Source organism: Suricata suricatta, chromosome 17 (genome assembly GCF_006229205.1).
Source record: "Suricata suricatta isolate VVHF042 chromosome 17, meerkat_22Aug2017_6uvM2_HiC, whole genome shotgun sequence".
Taxonomy (NCBI): Eukaryota; Metazoa; Chordata; class Mammalia; order Carnivora; family Herpestidae; genus Suricata; species Suricata suricatta.
The window spans coordinates 42,461,827-42,478,311 of record NC_043716.1 but is presented as its reverse complement, the minus strand read 5'-3'; the positions used below and the strand labels follow the sequence as shown (position 1 = coordinate 42,478,311).

General features: G+C 35.2%; 1 protein-coding gene across 1 annotated transcript in view; it reads right to left on the bottom strand.

Moving 5' to 3' along the window:
- EFCAB13 (EF-hand calcium binding domain 13) overlaps nucleotides 1-16,485 on the bottom strand; it is a 125,225-nt gene that overhangs the window by 95,063 nt on the left and 13,677 nt on the right. The window contains exons 4-7 of the mRNA XM_029927959.1: nucleotides 8,457-8,571; nucleotides 6,187-6,317; nucleotides 5,326-5,402; nucleotides 3,148-3,291 (exon numbers count right to left, since the gene is read on the bottom strand). Coding sequence (XP_029783819.1) covers nucleotides 3,148-3,291; nucleotides 5,326-5,402; nucleotides 6,187-6,317; nucleotides 8,457-8,571 — 467 coding nt within the window. The remainder of the gene's footprint in view (nucleotides 1-3,147; nucleotides 3,292-5,325; nucleotides 5,403-6,186; nucleotides 6,318-8,456; nucleotides 8,572-16,485) is intronic.

Here is a 16,485-nt window from a genome sequence, read left to right as displayed (position 1 = left end):
CAAAACTTGAGAGACTATTGAATGCTGGAAATGAACTGAGAGTTGAAGGGGAAGGGGGACGGGGGAAAAGAGGTGGTGGTGATGATGGAGGGCACTTATGGGGAAGAGCACTGGGTGTTGTATGGAAAACAACTTGACAATAAAATATTTTAAAAAATAAAAATAAAAAAATAAAATGTATATAACAAAGAGCCAAGAAGAATATCTACCAAACTATTAACAGTGTATACCATGAGAACTTTAGATTGGAGTGTAGAGATAATTTTCATTTTATACTTTATAAACTTCTAAAAGCTAAAAATACTAACTTTAAAAACAAAAAATCCTTATATTCAGGTATTAAACTTTTTCTCGTATTTGCAATTTTTACCAAGATATTCAATGTAGGTCTACATTTCTTTTCAATGTAAAAATTAAGGAATAAAAATTTAAACACGTTATGTAAAATTGGTTGTATGGCCACTAATAACTAAGCAGCAGAAAGAGAAATTAAGAAAACAACCTCATGTACAATGGTGCCAAAAATGAAAAATCCCAAGAATAAACTTAACCAAAGAGGTGAAAGATCTGTACTCAGAAAACTATAAAACACTGATAACACTGATGAAAGAATTTGAAGATGACACAAACAAATGGAAAGACATTCCATGCTCATGAGTTAGAAGAATATTGTTAAAACATCCATACTACCCAAAGCAATCTACAAATTTAATGCAATCCCTATCAAAATACCAACAGCATTTCATATAACTAGAACTAACAATCCTAAAATGTGTATGGAAACACAAATGACTCCAAATAGCCAAAACAAACTTCAAAAAGAAAAACAAAGCTGGAGGTATCATAATTTCAGATTTCAAGTTATATTACAAAGCAGTAGTCATCAAAACAGTATGGTACTGTCACAAAAATAGACACATAGATCAACTGAACAGAATAGAAAACACAGAAACATATAATTATATGGCTAACTAATCTTAAATAAAAGAGACAAAAATATGCATGAGGAAAAGAGAGTTCCTTCAACAAATGGTGTTAAGAAAACTCTATGGCAACATGCAAGAGAGTGAAACTATACTACTTTCTTTCTCTATACACAACAGTTCAAAATGGATTAAGAACTTAAATGTGAGATGTAAAACCATAAAAATCCTTTTAGAGAGCACAGGCAGTAATTTCTCTGACAGCAGCCATAGAAACATCTTTTTAGATACATCTCGTGAGACAAGGGAAACAAAAGTAAAAATAAACTACTGGGATTACCACAAAATAAAGAACTTTGGCACTATGAAGGAAACAATCAGTAAAACTAAAAGATAACCTACTGAATGGGAGAAGATATTTGCAAGTAACATATCCAATAAAGGGTTAGTATCCAAAATATATAAAGAACTTATACAATTCAACACCAAAAAATAATAAAGCCTTAAAAATCTCACATTCTTTAACCTAGCAGTTTCAATTTTAGTTATCTATCTTTTGTCTGATGGGATAAAGAGAAAGAGAAAAAACACTGCTTATGACAGCAGAAATATTAGAAATAACTTATATTTACCTAGATTATTTGTTATATAGGTTTTTTCCAAAATGACTCATTTTTGTACTTTGATCTGTCCCACAGAATAACTCACAGCCACTTAAAAAGGCAGTGTGGATCTATATTTATTTACATGGAAAGTTGACTAACACATAAAGTTAATAGCAAAAGGTACCAAAACTGTATGCATGAGTCAACATATATTTTTAAGTTATGTGTTCATGCATATATACATACCACAGTTATACACACACACACACACACACACACACACACACACACACACACACACACATGCTTAGAAAAATCCTAGAAAAATATATGTAAAAATACCAAAGTTTGGCTCTGGGTAGTGAGATTACACATAAAATTTATTTTCTCCTGTATCTCCTGTGATTTCAGAGAATAAAGTTATTTCTGCTTTGAATCATTATTTTATTATTAAAAATATATCTTGATATCTAAAATATCAAGAAAACTGATATATGGATAAACATGTCAGAAAAATAGAGTTGCCTCTTAGTCTTTCTAAAAATTAGATTTATATTTGTTATTTTATTTTTATACCCTCTGAAAGCTGTGTACAGTAGACACTCAAAAAATGTTGGGGTGACTTGGATAGATGGACAGATGGACAAATGTACACTATTGCAACTTGTCAATTCCTATTAGGTAACTAAGTAACTAACATTCTCTCTTGGTGATCCATTTGACTCCTAGTATTTTCCATCTACAAATTTTTCTTAATAATCAATCCACATTTTATATTTGAGCAGCTTGATGCTTTCGACCTTAGAGTATTACTGTGCATTTATGTGTACTAAGTTTATTTCATTTCTGAGCACTCCTTCAACTTTTCTATACCATTTTTATTCTAAACTTATCTCCTTAAACTCCTCCTTAACCTGCTTGGAATGATCTGTAAATGTAATCTGCTCTCCATTATCTACTTCTTTCATTAAAATATTGGACACAGACTAAAAAAGAATAATTACTTTTCCAGTTGTTTTAAAATAAAATTATTAGGATTTTTATTTGCATTTCTATGACTACTGAGCATAGAAAATATTTTTATAGTATTATTGGCTATACATATTAACTTTATTGTAATATACTTATCCATGTGTCTTACTCATTTTTCTATTCCATTATTTGTTACTGACTTGTATGAGTTATTTACACATTCTGAAAACTAACCTTTGTCACTTCTGTGAATTGCAAATATTTCCAAGTTTATAACTTGTCTTTTTACCTTAAAGTATCTTTTGATAAATAAAAGTTCTTAATTTTAAGATAGTTAAGTATACTAATCTATTCTTTTATGCTCAAACACTTTTGGCTTAAGAAATTTTCCCTATCACATGCAAGTAGCAAAAATTAAAAGTCTAAGAATATCAAATGTTGATGAAAGTATGTCACAATTGAATCCAGTAATTAATCAATCCAATTGTGTCCCAGACGTCCAATTTTTTAATATCATTATCATAAACATTCAAAAAAAGTTTTTATAACATAAAGCTTAGCTTTCCTATGATTTTAATTAATTTGACCAACATATAACATATCCATGTTTGAAGACCTTAACCCAATAACAAAAATGTAAAACTTACCATCAATATCAATAGTCTTTAGTGCCTTTTGCATTTCTGAATCACTTATAAAAATCTTCAAGGCGTGATGGACCATTGGCAGATCATTGACATAAATCTTACCACTATGAATTTTGCTAAAAATCTTACAGGCCTTCTGAAGTGCTAAATACACAACAAAACAGTTAATTAATTTAAATAAATAAATATCTTCATCCCCACTACACTCTCTTCCCAATGAAAAAACAACAATGATCACTAAAGGAAGAAAGAGGAGCAAATCTTTGTGTTCTAATTCTTTACTTTAAAATCAATCTCATGACTTATTTAGGCATATCTAGAGTGAATGACCTCCAAGTCTAAAATCTCCTAAACAACTATCAGAAACTCATGAAAGTCACGCAAAGCTCACATAGCAAAGGCATTTACAATTTTCCCTGGGAATGTTTAAATCTTCTTCATGCTCTCATATCTCAGAGAAAAGCAATTGGTATTGTGACTGCTTGCATGTCAATATCCCTCATGCAACTATCAGCTCCTAGGGGACAGGATTTTTCATTCTTCAAGTGTCAGTGTCTACTTCTGAATAAATCCTCAAAAAATGTCCATTGAATTGAACTGAGTTTAGTTCAGTGGGTACTACTCTTAGTTTTCAGAAAGAGAGGTGCTAGATGACAGTGCTAAATATCAGAGAAAGACTAACATATTGATAACAATGGTTTTCTTTAGTGTTCTTTTATTTTTGAGAGAGAGACAGACAGACAGACAGAGACAAAGCACGATCAGGTGAGGGGCAGAGAGAGAGGGCAACACAGAATCCGAAGCAGGCTGCAGGCTCTGAGCTGTCAGCACAGAACCTGACGTAAGGCTGGAACGCACTAACCATGAGATCCTGACCTGAGCCGAAGTCAGACGCTTAACCGACTGAGCCCCCCGGGGCCCCACAATGGCTTTAATAACGGGAGTTTTAGTAGAGTATTAGGGGTGGAAACCAGGTTTCAGTGAAATGGGAAGCAAGTAAATAAGTAAGGAAAACAACTTTTTAAAAAGCTTCTTTGAAAAACATAGAGTATAAAATTGACATAGTCCCTGAGAAAGTAGAAGAAAATTCAATGAAAGAAAATTAAGAGTGAAGGGATTAGTCTCATGAAAAAAAATCTTCTCCAATGAGACAATGGAGAAGGCTATGGATGTTGTTTACAATCCTAACAGTTCTCCTCACAAGGAAAATGTTTTTTCCTTTTTTCTGTATCTATATGAGATGATGGATATTAATTACACTTATTGTGGTAAACATTTCACAATATACGTAAGTCAAGTCATGACGCTGTACACCTTAAACTTTCACAGTGCTACATCTTAATTATATCCCAATAAAACAGGGGGAATAAAAGATACTGGGGCACCTGGGTGACTCAGTTAAGCATCCAACTGCAGCTCAGGTCATGATCTCGCAGTCCATAAGTTCAAGCCCTGCTTTGGGCTCTGTGCTGACAGCTCAGAGCCTGGAGCCTGCTTCGGATTCTGTGTCTTCCTCTCTCTGCCCCTCCCCTGCTCACTCTCTGCCTGCCTGTCTCTCTCTCAAAAATAAATAAACATTAAAAAAAAATTTTTTTAATGCCTAACATAGGGGCACCTGGCTAACTCAGTTGGTAGAACACGAAGTTTTCATCTTGGGGTTGTGAGTTTGAGTCCCACTTTGAGCATAGAGATTACTTAAGAAAAAAAAGATGCTTAATATGATAATCAGAGAGGAAAAGTATGCCAAATGACTTCATAAATATAAAGGAGAGGCCCAAGGTATGGGGGAGTTCAGTATCAAGAAGTGAAGGGGGGAAAAAAGAAGTGAAGGGTACTATGTACCAAGAACTAAATCACAGTAAAATCAGTGACTCTAGCGCTTACTAATATATTCATTGGATGTAATATTCAGACTTTTTTCCCAAAATATTTTAACTAAAATAAGCACATATGTTATATTTGGTCTAATCTATCAATATAACATAATATTTTTAAAGATATTTATTAATACTTATTTTACCTAGTTTGCTTATGCTTACAGACATTTGTTGCATCATGTAATATTAGTTGATATCATATGCCATTAGGAGTAAAGAAAGAGATACTAATCACTGAAACAATTCCTAAAAAGTACACAATCAGAAAATTTATTCAAGAAATTCTAGAACCTATTATTACCACTTAATTCGTGTAAGTGTCCTTGAGGTGCTTCATTATACAGTGTCTTGCAGAGGCTAGAAAACATTTCCCTTTTCCTGTCAAAGAAACAGCCACATTAGAAAGCAACACAAAAATAAAACAAAACACCACACACACACACACAAAATATTTATGCCATTCTCCATTAAAATATTAGAAAATCTAGCAATAGCTTGAGATTTTCCAGTCTCTTACTCCATAAAATCTTTTCTTAAAAAACTATTCAAGCAATTGTGAATTACATATTCTTCATTCCCCAAGTTCCCACCTTGCTTGTTTTAGATATCTCTCTATGAAGCAGAAGTTACCCTCATCAGTAAGCAGTGCCCATGATCCACTTTGGCTGTGGTCCAATTTTTCCTACTCTTAATTCAAGTCATCAGATTTTACAGAAATTTATTATATGAAGGAAAACAAGAGTATCTTTAAACAGCAAAGAATCCCAGATTCCACAACCTGTCAGCAAAAAATATTTTGAAAAGATGATTTATCTAATCCCCTAACACATAAATAACCAAAATCATAGAATGTTAGTGTTAGAAAAAATCTTAAGTGTCCATCTAGTACAAGATTCTTGTACAGATGTGGAGACTGAGGCCCAGAGATATAAAGTCAATTGTGCAAGAGCCAAAGCTAACACGTGAGGTCAATAAGGACTCAACTTCAAGTCTTTCAATTCCGCATACAGTGGCCTTAGCTCTGCACCATCCTCCCTAGAGCATAGTCTTAGTTTACACAAACTATTTTGCATACTTTATGTGGAAAGGATAAATGATTCTGAAAAAAAAAACCCAAATCTGAATGCAACATTTAAGGGGGAAAAAGCAATGATTTAAATACCGAACAACTGAGGAAGATGTACAAAGGGGCAAGAGAGTCTTCTGAACGCTGTACTGATTCGGCAACTTGAGTAAGGAGCTTTCTTTCTTAGTCATCTTCTCCTTCAACACCTTCACTGAGGAAGGGGCAATCTAGAGCCAAATGCAAGAATGTTGGTGCCTGAGATTACACTGGCAAACTAACATTATTGGAAAATAAGCCTCTTAAAAAGATAGCTAATCATATCTGGGCTCCACACTAATGTAAAATTGTTTTTGTAATGGAATTAGAGTTTATATATGCTAAAAGTTTAAATAAACTATATAATTTTTTTGCAAAGCCATGTTTTTCTAAGTATGCAACTAAATCATCTAATTAATATTGTGTCAATTAAAAATAATGGATTTCACAAAGCAGGGCAAATCTATGGTATAGTGAAGACAACACATCAGATTCTAAACTATGTCAAAGCCAATATACGAAGTCTAGAATCTGTATTGGCTTTGACAATATGAGCAAAATAATGTGGAGAATCAACACAGTTATTCAAATAACACAGGTACTAATGCTTTAAATTATCCTCATGATTGAGAAAATCATCCACTTAACATGTATGCATAAACATGATTCAAAAGTGGCAAGTAGCTAGGTAGACAGAAAAGCATCACTTTAGAAAAATGAGGACTGTAATAATAGATGCCTTCAATTTTACATGGAATCTAGAGCCTTGTCTTCTAAAGACCATGCAGGACGTAGAAGGAAGACTCTGAAGCCATTCAAGATCTGTAAGAATTGGTTCAGAGATCCCACACAGAGCCAAAATCTTCAAAAGGCAATGCTACCAGCAAGAGTGGGCTAGGGGGAAAAAGATTAAACCAAAAAAATTTATCCCCCAAAAGAAGAAGTATCCAATGTAAAATCTGTCTTTGTCTCATCTCCAGGCTGGAAAAAAAAGAGAGAGAGAGAAGAAAGAGTACTCCTCTTGATTAGTTATAGCTATAGCTCTACCCACACATGAGTACAGAACTCAAATCTACACTAAATACGTGGCCTAGGAGAACAGAAACCAAAAAAAGCCATTTAAAGTAGTCGCATATTTGTAACATCTCTGAAGTGCAGTGCAGAAGCGAATTCAAATTCTCTTGGAGGAGGATACTCTAAATCCAGACTCATGAGATTCCCACAGATTTAGATCAACTATATATGAAAAATGAACAAAAAGTACAAAACACCCAAGGACATAAGTTAAAGAGTGAGAATCAGACAAAGCAATAAACAGAAGATTTCTATCTCCCAAGGACTTTATATTAGATTTATCAGATATCAGTCTTGAAACAAGAACATGAGCAAAGAACATGATATAAGGCAGATTATGAGAAGAACAAAACAAAATTTCTAGAAGTAAAAAATATAAACACTAAAATTAAATCTCAATAGAGACAGGTTAAACTGGAGATTAGATTCAGCCAGAGAAAGAAAAAGTAAACTAGAAAGCAGATGGGAGAAATTACCCAGAAGAAATAAAGAGTGTATCTAAGTATATCATAGACTGAAAGTAGCAGGTTGAATGGTGGCCCCAAAAAGATATGCCCATATCCTAATCCTTGGAATCTGTATATGTGATTTTATTTGGATAAAAGGTCTTTGGAAAGGGAACAAAGTAACGATCTCAAGATGAGATATACAATGAAGTGCTTATGAGGAAAAGGAGATTTGAGACACAAACACAGGGGAGAAGACCACATGCAGAGCAAGATAGAGGCCAACATTGAAGTTATGCTGCCACAGCCAAGCAAGGCTCAGGGTCACTGTTACAACAGCAGAAGTGTTAACAGCACAGTAATAAAAAATAAAGGTCTAATGGAGAAGGAAGAGGAAAATGTCATGTCCTCCTGAAAGTGTTCCTTGTTACATTGTTTTTAAAGGAAGAAGAAGAAGAGGAGGAGCAGGGGAAAGAAGAGGAAGAAGAAGAAATATTTAAGATTGTGACATTTTAGGGGCATCCGAGTGGCTCAGTCACTTAAGTGCCTGCTCTTGATTTCAGCTCAGGACATGATCTCATGGTCTTGAGATCAAGTCCCATGTCAGACTCCATGCTGAGTGTGGGGTCTGCGTAGGATTCTCTCTCTCCCTCTCCCTCTTCCCCTCTGCCCCTTTCCCCTGCTCACACACACTCTCTCTCATTCAAAGAAAATGGTTGTGACATTTCAATATTTGAACTAAAATGTGATGGAATGTTTGAAAGCTAAAAACAACACTCAAAAGTAAAATATTTTCAGAACATTATGTACCTCAGTTCTTTTAGTATGAAATTCTACTTGCAAACTTTTCTTTCTTCTGATCTCTTCCTCTCCTGAAAAATTAGAGGATTTTTCTTCTCCACATAGGAATATTGATGTTTCATACCTAAATTGCACAGAAAAATGAAATAACTCCTGAGTTTTTTTTCTCACTTTTTCTTTTTACCATCTTTTATTTATAGAAAATTTCAAGCACATATATACAAAAGTAGACAGACCAATGTGATGACTGGGGCACCTGGGTGGCTCTGTCACTTAAGTGTCCAACTTTGGCTCAGGTCATGATCTCACGGTTCATGGGTTCAAGCCCCACATTGGGCTCTGCACTGACAGCTCAGAGCCTGGAGCCTGCTTCAGATTCTGTCTCCCTCTCTGCCTGCCCCTCCCCAACTCGTGCTGTCTCTGTCTCTCAAAAATAAATAAAAGTTAAAAAGAGTAATGTGATGATCTCCCATGTGCCCATCATCCAGCTTCAATAACAGGCAATCCTATTTCAGCTATATCCCTAGTCCCATTTCTTATGATTTTGAAGCAAATTCCAACATCATATTATTTCATGAGTGAAATTTTTAATATTAATTTCTGCAAGGTGTTTTTTCTTTCATTTTAAAAAAAATTTTAATGTTTCTTTTTGAGAGAGAAAGACAGACAGAGCATGAGCAGGGGAGGGGCAGAAAGAGAGGGAGACACAGAATCCGAAGCAGGCTCTAAGATCTGAGCGGTCAGCACAGAGGATGACACAGGGCTCAAACTCAGGAACTGTGAGATCAAGATGCCTAACCAACTGAACCACCACCAGGAGCCCCAAGGTATTTTTTCTTTAAAAAAAAAAAACACATTTAAAACACAATTATGACACCTAAAAGATTAACTATAATTTCTTAGTATCATCAAACATAGTCAGTGTTCAAATTTCTAATTATTTCATAAATGTCTTTTTTAACCCTTTGATCAGGATTCAATAAGGTCCCCATTACAGTTTGTTGACTGATGTGTCTTTTGGATCTCTTTTTTATCTATAGGCTCTTTTCCCATGCCTTTCATCATCATTATCATCATCATTATCATTATTGCCAGGAAATTTGTGGTACAGATTTTTCAGTCTGGATTTTGCTAATTATATCACCAGGATTTTAAGACTTAATCAGAGTAACTTTTTTTTTTCCAGAACCACCATATAGATGGCAGTGCTTTCCACTGGAGGAATACACGTACAAGTGTTTTCTGACTGTGGTATTAGCTGCTGTATTTATAAGTAATAACTAGACGCAGCAAATCATCAGGGGCTATAAAATATTTATATCTAAATCTACCATTCCTTCTTCACTTATTAGCTAGAATACTTATACAAACAAAAACTTGGGTACTATTTGGTTACTTAGTGGTATGCTTCATATAGAGAGGCAGGATAATTGCTTCATTCTTTCCCTTTTTACCGCTTTTCTTAACACTGACTTAGCTCACTTGTAACCTCCAATAGTGACAAAACAATTTTTATATCATTGTGAACACATGAATTTAAATACATTAAATTCATTTTAATTCCTTGTAATTATTATCCTTATTGATACTCTAATCAATTAGGTGGGAAGAGGTGGGAGTCTTTTTACGTGGGATCTTGAATCTTTTTCCTACATCCCTGGTAACACTCATTGTTAGCTTACTTATTTCCAGAGAACAAGATGCTCCAATCACCTGTACATTTCCTTTCTCAAACCTGCAATCAGTCATTTCTCCAAAGGAATGGGTCCCTTTAATAAGAAATGGTACTTTGGACTAAGGTCTGGGTGCTAGAGGTTGCACTGCTTTTTAATAATTATTCTGCTTTCTTATTACTTGGTTTTCTCTTCCTTCTGCTTCTTTTCCCTCCTCTTCTTGAACTGTCAAGAACTTTTGTAATGTACACATTCCATTAAACTATACAACAATGAAATGAGTACATAAGCCTGAGTCAAATTTGAAAGAGAAAATCTCTTAGAAATTGCACATGACTCAAGTAATCAAAGGTAGACCTAAATCTCAAGGACAACCCTAAAATTTGGGACCCTGTAGAAGAGGAAGAATTCTGAGCTAGATTGGACTCAAATTTATCTGCACATCGGAATCACCTGGGAGCTTTGCAAAATACTAACACCTGTGTCCCATTCCCAACTCTGTGGTTTAATTATTTGGGGGAATGGGCTGATACTTGTAATTTTCAAAAGATAAGCATTTTTAGTGGCATTATCTACAATGCCAAATTATGGAAAGAGCCCAAATGTCCATTGACTGATGAATGGATAAAGAAGATCCGGTGAGTTAGAGGTGCCTGGGTGCCTCAGTCAGTTAGGCATCTGCCTCTTGTTTTGTCTCAGGTCATAATCTCAGGGTTCACAAGGTTGAGCCCCGCATTGGCTCAGTTCTGACAGCACAGGGTCTGCTTGGGATTCTCTCTCTCTCCCTCTGCCCCCTCCCTGCTTTTTCTCACATGTGCACTCTCTCTCTTCCCCTAAAAATTAAAAAAAAAAAGATGTCATATGCGTATACACACACACACACACACACACACACACACACACACACACACACCGTAAATTAGCCATAAAAAAGAATGAAATCTTGCTATTTGCAGTAATGTGGATGGAACTAGAGAGTATTATTTTAAGCGAAATAAGTCAGTCAGAGAAAGACAAATACCATATGATTTCACTCATATGTGGAATTTAAGAAACAAAACAAATGACCATAGGGGAACAAGAGGAAAACCAAGAAACAGACTCTTAACTATAGAGAGCAAATCGATGGTTACCAGAGGGGAAGTGCCTGAGAGGATGGGTATAGGTGATGGGGGGGTTCCTGGGAGGCTCAATCAGTTAACTGACTTCTGCTGAGGTCATGATCTTGCAGGTCATGGGTTCAAGTCCTGCATCAAGCTCCATACTGGCAGTTCAAAGCCTCCTTGGGATCGTCTCTGTCTTTCCCTCTCACTCTCTGCCCCTCTCCTACTTGCATTCTCTCTCAAAATGAATCAACTTAAAAAAATAGGTGATAGAGATTAAAGGAGTGCACCTATGATGAGCACAGTGTGTTGTATGTAAATGTTGAATCAATGAATCATACACCTAAAACTAATAGTATACTATATGTTAACTGGAATTTAAATTAAAACTTTAAAAAGACAGCAAGGTGATTTTAACGTGCAGACAAATCTGAGAATCACTATGCAAACAACCACAGGCTTGTTCCTATTCGGAACTCCCATCAATTGGTCTCTAACTCAACATTTTAAAAGAAATACCTTATTCTCCCTTATAAAGGAACTAAAAGCAAAACTAAAAGCTCTTTAGCAGAAGTGGCTCCTTCTTTTTAGAGTAACCTGCTATATCAGGGCTACTTAGGTCATACACAGAACAGTGAATGGACTGAATCTATAAAACCTTCAAATTAAATTTGGCCTTAAGCAAAATTGTGACATAAGGGTAATTTTTATCGTGCATCTCACAGCCCTTCCTTAGCAGGCACCTTGCCCTTCTGACTCTCTATCCCTTCAGATTCAATCCCCTAGATCCCTACCCTGAGAGCGCCATTACACTGTTCTTTACCCACCGAATCTGCCCTGTGATTAGTCTCCTCTGCAGTCCTCCACTCACAAAGGCAATGACTTTAACTCTTTTGATTAGAACCCAGAGTATAAAATACATTTCTAATGAGATGTAGTAAACATATACAAGGAGAGAAAAGGGAAGTAATTTCACAAAATAATACTTATTATGTGAAAAACACTCTAATGTCTTCAATATCATTCTAATTTCTTTTTAAACAAAATACCAGTTAGGGACCTCCTAAGGTGATCTTCTAACACACAAATGAGTCACACTGTAGAGTCTACTGCTTCTTTATACCCCCCATCCTCTCCCCATATATCTCCATGGAGATCTTCATATTTCTGGAATAATGATTTCCACAGTACTACATGATTTTTCAAATCTTTTATCATTTTTCTAAAGTATAAGTGTGTTTTTGTTATGAGCTCCCTCAAACATTTTATAGAATCGGGATGACTTACTATAAATAATGAATAAGTAAAAACATTTGTTCTATATCCTATTCCTCTAGGGCACTATGTCTCCCCAGGTAAACTATTTTATACAGTGCTAATGAAAGAATGTAGAGGAATACTTCCACCACCTCGCATTCCTTCCTAGGTGACAAGTTTTATTGTGATGTTCTAAAAATAATTATTTTGCCTTTTGTCACCAAACATAAAGAAGTAGTGGGAACCTCCATGACATTATCACCAGATTTGTCAGCAGGAACCTTCCAGGCCAGAAGGGTATGATATATTCAAAGTGCTGGAGGCAAACAAAAACCACCAACCAAGAACACTCTACTCCACAAAGCTGTCCTACAGAATTGAAAGACAGTTTTTCAGACAAAAAAGGGCTAAAGGAGTTCATCACATTAGATAGACTGGCCTTATAAAAAAATGTTAAAGGGAGTTCTTCAAGCTAAAATGAAAGGATGCTAATTAGTAACAGGAAAACAAATGAAAGTACAAATCCCACTGGTAGAGGTAAATATATAGTTAAATTCAGAATACCCTATTCTTGTAATGGTGGAAGGTAAATCACATATAACTCTCATATAAAGGTTAAAAGATAAAAGTATCAAAAAAATCTGTTAATGGATACACAATATAAAAAGATGTAAATTGTGACATCAAAAACAAAATGAGAGTGAGGTGTAAAAATGTTGAACTTTTGCATACATTTGAAGTTAAGTTGTTACCAGCTTAAAATAGGCTTATGAGATGTTTTATGTCAGCTTTATGGTAAACACAAAGCAAAAACCTAGAGTAAATACACAAAAGATAAAAAGAAAGGAATAAAAGTATATCACTAAAAGGGTGCCTGACTGGCTCAGTCAGTGGAGCATGTGACTCCAGAACTTGAGGTTGTAAGTTTGAGCCATTCATTGGTTGTAAAGATTACTTTAAAGTAAAAAAAAAAAAAAATTCACTAGAGAAAATTGTGAAATCACAAAGGGAGAGAGCAAGAGGGGAACAAAGAAACCACAAAACAGCCAGAAAACAAGCAACAAAATGGCAAAAGTCCATACCTATAAAAAATTACCTTCAATATAAATGGAACTAAATTCTCCAATCAAAGACATTACAGTGGCTGAATAGATTAAAAGACAAAAAAAGACCCAACTATCTGCTGCCTCCAAGAGACTCACTGCAGCTTAAGGACACATATAGACTCAAAGTGAAGGGATAGAAAAAGATGTTCCATGCAAATGCAAACCAAAAGAGGGCAAAGGTAGCTATATTTGGACAAAAATAAATTTCAACATATGGTTTTCTTTGGGGTTTTTTTGGTTTTTTAAATTTTTTTAACATTTATTTATTTTTGAGAGAAAGAGTGAGAGAGACAGAGTGTGAGAGGGGAAAGGGCAGAGACAGAGGGAAATAGAGCATCCAAAGCAGGCACCAGACTCTGAGCTGTCAGCACAGAGACCAACATAGGGCTCAAACCTGCGAACCACTAGATCATGACCTGAGATGACATCGGTCACTTAATTGACTGAACCACCCAAGAACCCCTCAATATGTGTTTTTTTAATGTTTATTTTTGAAAGAGAGAGAGAGAGAGAAAGAAAGAGCTCTAGAGAAAGAGAAACAGAGTGTGATTGGGGGAGGGGCAGAGAGAGAGGGAGACAGAGAATCTGAAACAGGATCCAGGCTCTGAGCTATCAGCATAGAACACAACATGGGGCTCGAACTCATGAAGCATGAGATGAGATCATGACCTGAGCCAAAGTTAGACGTTTAACTGACTGAGCCACCCAGGCATTTGCCTCAATGTATGTTTTTTAGTCAAAAATTATAACAAGAGACAAACAAGAGTCATTACATAATGATAAAGGGGTGAATTAATCAAGAGGATAGAGCAATTGTAGTATTTATGTATCCAACATTGAAGCACCTAAATATATAAAACAACTATTAATAGATCTGAAGGGAGAAATAGACAGCAATGCAGCAATAATAATGGACACTTAAAAACCCCACTTTCTACAATGCATAGATCAACCAGACAGAAACATGAAGGAGAACATTGGACTTCAACTATACCAGATACCAAATAGACCTAACAGATATATAGAGAACATTCTATCCAACAGCAGCAGAATATACATTCTCCTCAAGCATACATGCAACATTTACCAGGATAGATAATTTGTTAGCCCACAAGTCTTTAAAATCTTAAGAAGACTGAAATCATATCAAACATTATTTCTGACCACAAAGGTATAAAACAAGAAATCAATTAAACCATATGTTCCTGAACAACGAACTGATCAAAGAGAAAATCAAAAGGAAAATAAAAAATATCTACAAAGTAAATGAAAACACAATATACCAAACTTACTGGATGTAGCAAAAGCTGTTCTAAGAAAAATGTTTATAGAGATAAACACCTATATAAAGAAAAAAGAGGGGCACCTGGGTGGCTCAGTCAGTTAAGAGTCTGATCAGCTCAGGTCATTATTAATTCCATTTCCAGTCCTTTTCCCCTCCCTGGAGAACTTCTAGGTTGGTAAACACATCCACAGACTGGGAGGTTGACGCACCCCAACCCCATGGGCACAGAAGCTCCTGTGCTTGAGACCATTACCCAATGGATATCTTCATATGACTATTCTTCTGTATACTCTGTCATGTCCTTTAATAAACTGATGAACATAAGTGTTTCCCTGAGTTCTGTGAGCTGTTCCAGCAATTAATTAACCTGAGGAGGGGCCATGGGAACCTCTCATTTGTATCCAAGTCAAACAGAAGTTGTGGGGAACATGGGAACTTACTATTTGAGATTGGCATATAAAGGGGGGGGGGGTACTCTTGTGGGACTGAGCTGTTAACCTGTGGGATCTGTTGTTATCTCCAGTAGATAGTATTAGAACAGAATTAATTTGTAAAATATCTAGTAGGTGTCACAGAATAGCTTGGTGTAGGAGAAACCTACATCTTTGGTGTCAAAAGTGTTGTGAGTGTGGTAATAGTATGACAGTAAAGAAGAAACACAAGAGAAGAATTGAAGTTTTTCCTAACACAACCACATTAACAAAATGAAGAAGAAAAATCACATGGTCATCTAAAAATTTACAGAAAAAGCATATGATAATATTCAACATTCTTTCATGATAAGAAATCTCAACAAAGTGGATAGAGAAGGAATATACATCAATACAATAAAGGCCATATAGGACAAGCCCAGAGCTAACATCATACTAAATGATAAAAAAAACTGAAAGCATTCCCTCTAAGATCAGGAAAAAGAGAAGGGTACCCAGTCTCACCACTTTTACTCAATTCAGTACTGGCCATCCTAGCCAGAACAACTAGTCAAGAAAATGAAATAAAAGGCATTCAAATTGGAAAGGAAAAAGTTAAACTGTCTTTGTTTCCAGGTGGCATGATCTTTGATATAGAAATCCCTAAATATTCCACCAAACAACTGTTAGAACAAATAAATTCAGTAAAGATGCAGATTACAAAATCAATATACAAAAATCAGTTGTATTTCTATACACTAACAACAAACTATAAGAGAGAAATTAAGAAAATAATCACATTTACAACAACATCAAAAAATAAAATACTTAGAAATAGATTTAACCAAGGAGGCAAAAGATTGGTACACTGAAAACCACAAAACATTAATGACAAAAACTGAAGAAGACACAACTAGATGGCAGGATATTCTGTTTGTGGACTGGAAGAATTAATATTGTTAAAATGTCTATACTACCCAAAGTGATCTATAGATTCAGTCCAATACCTATCCAAATTCCACTAGCATTTTATTCCACAGAAACAGAATAAATAATCCTAAAATTTGTATAGAATCACAAGAGACCTCAAAGAGCTAAGCAATTTTGAGAAAGAAATAGAAACTCTTGTAGAACATAGTAAGCTCTTTGACACTGGTCTTGACAATAATATTTTGGATTTGACACAAACAGCAAAGCCAACAAA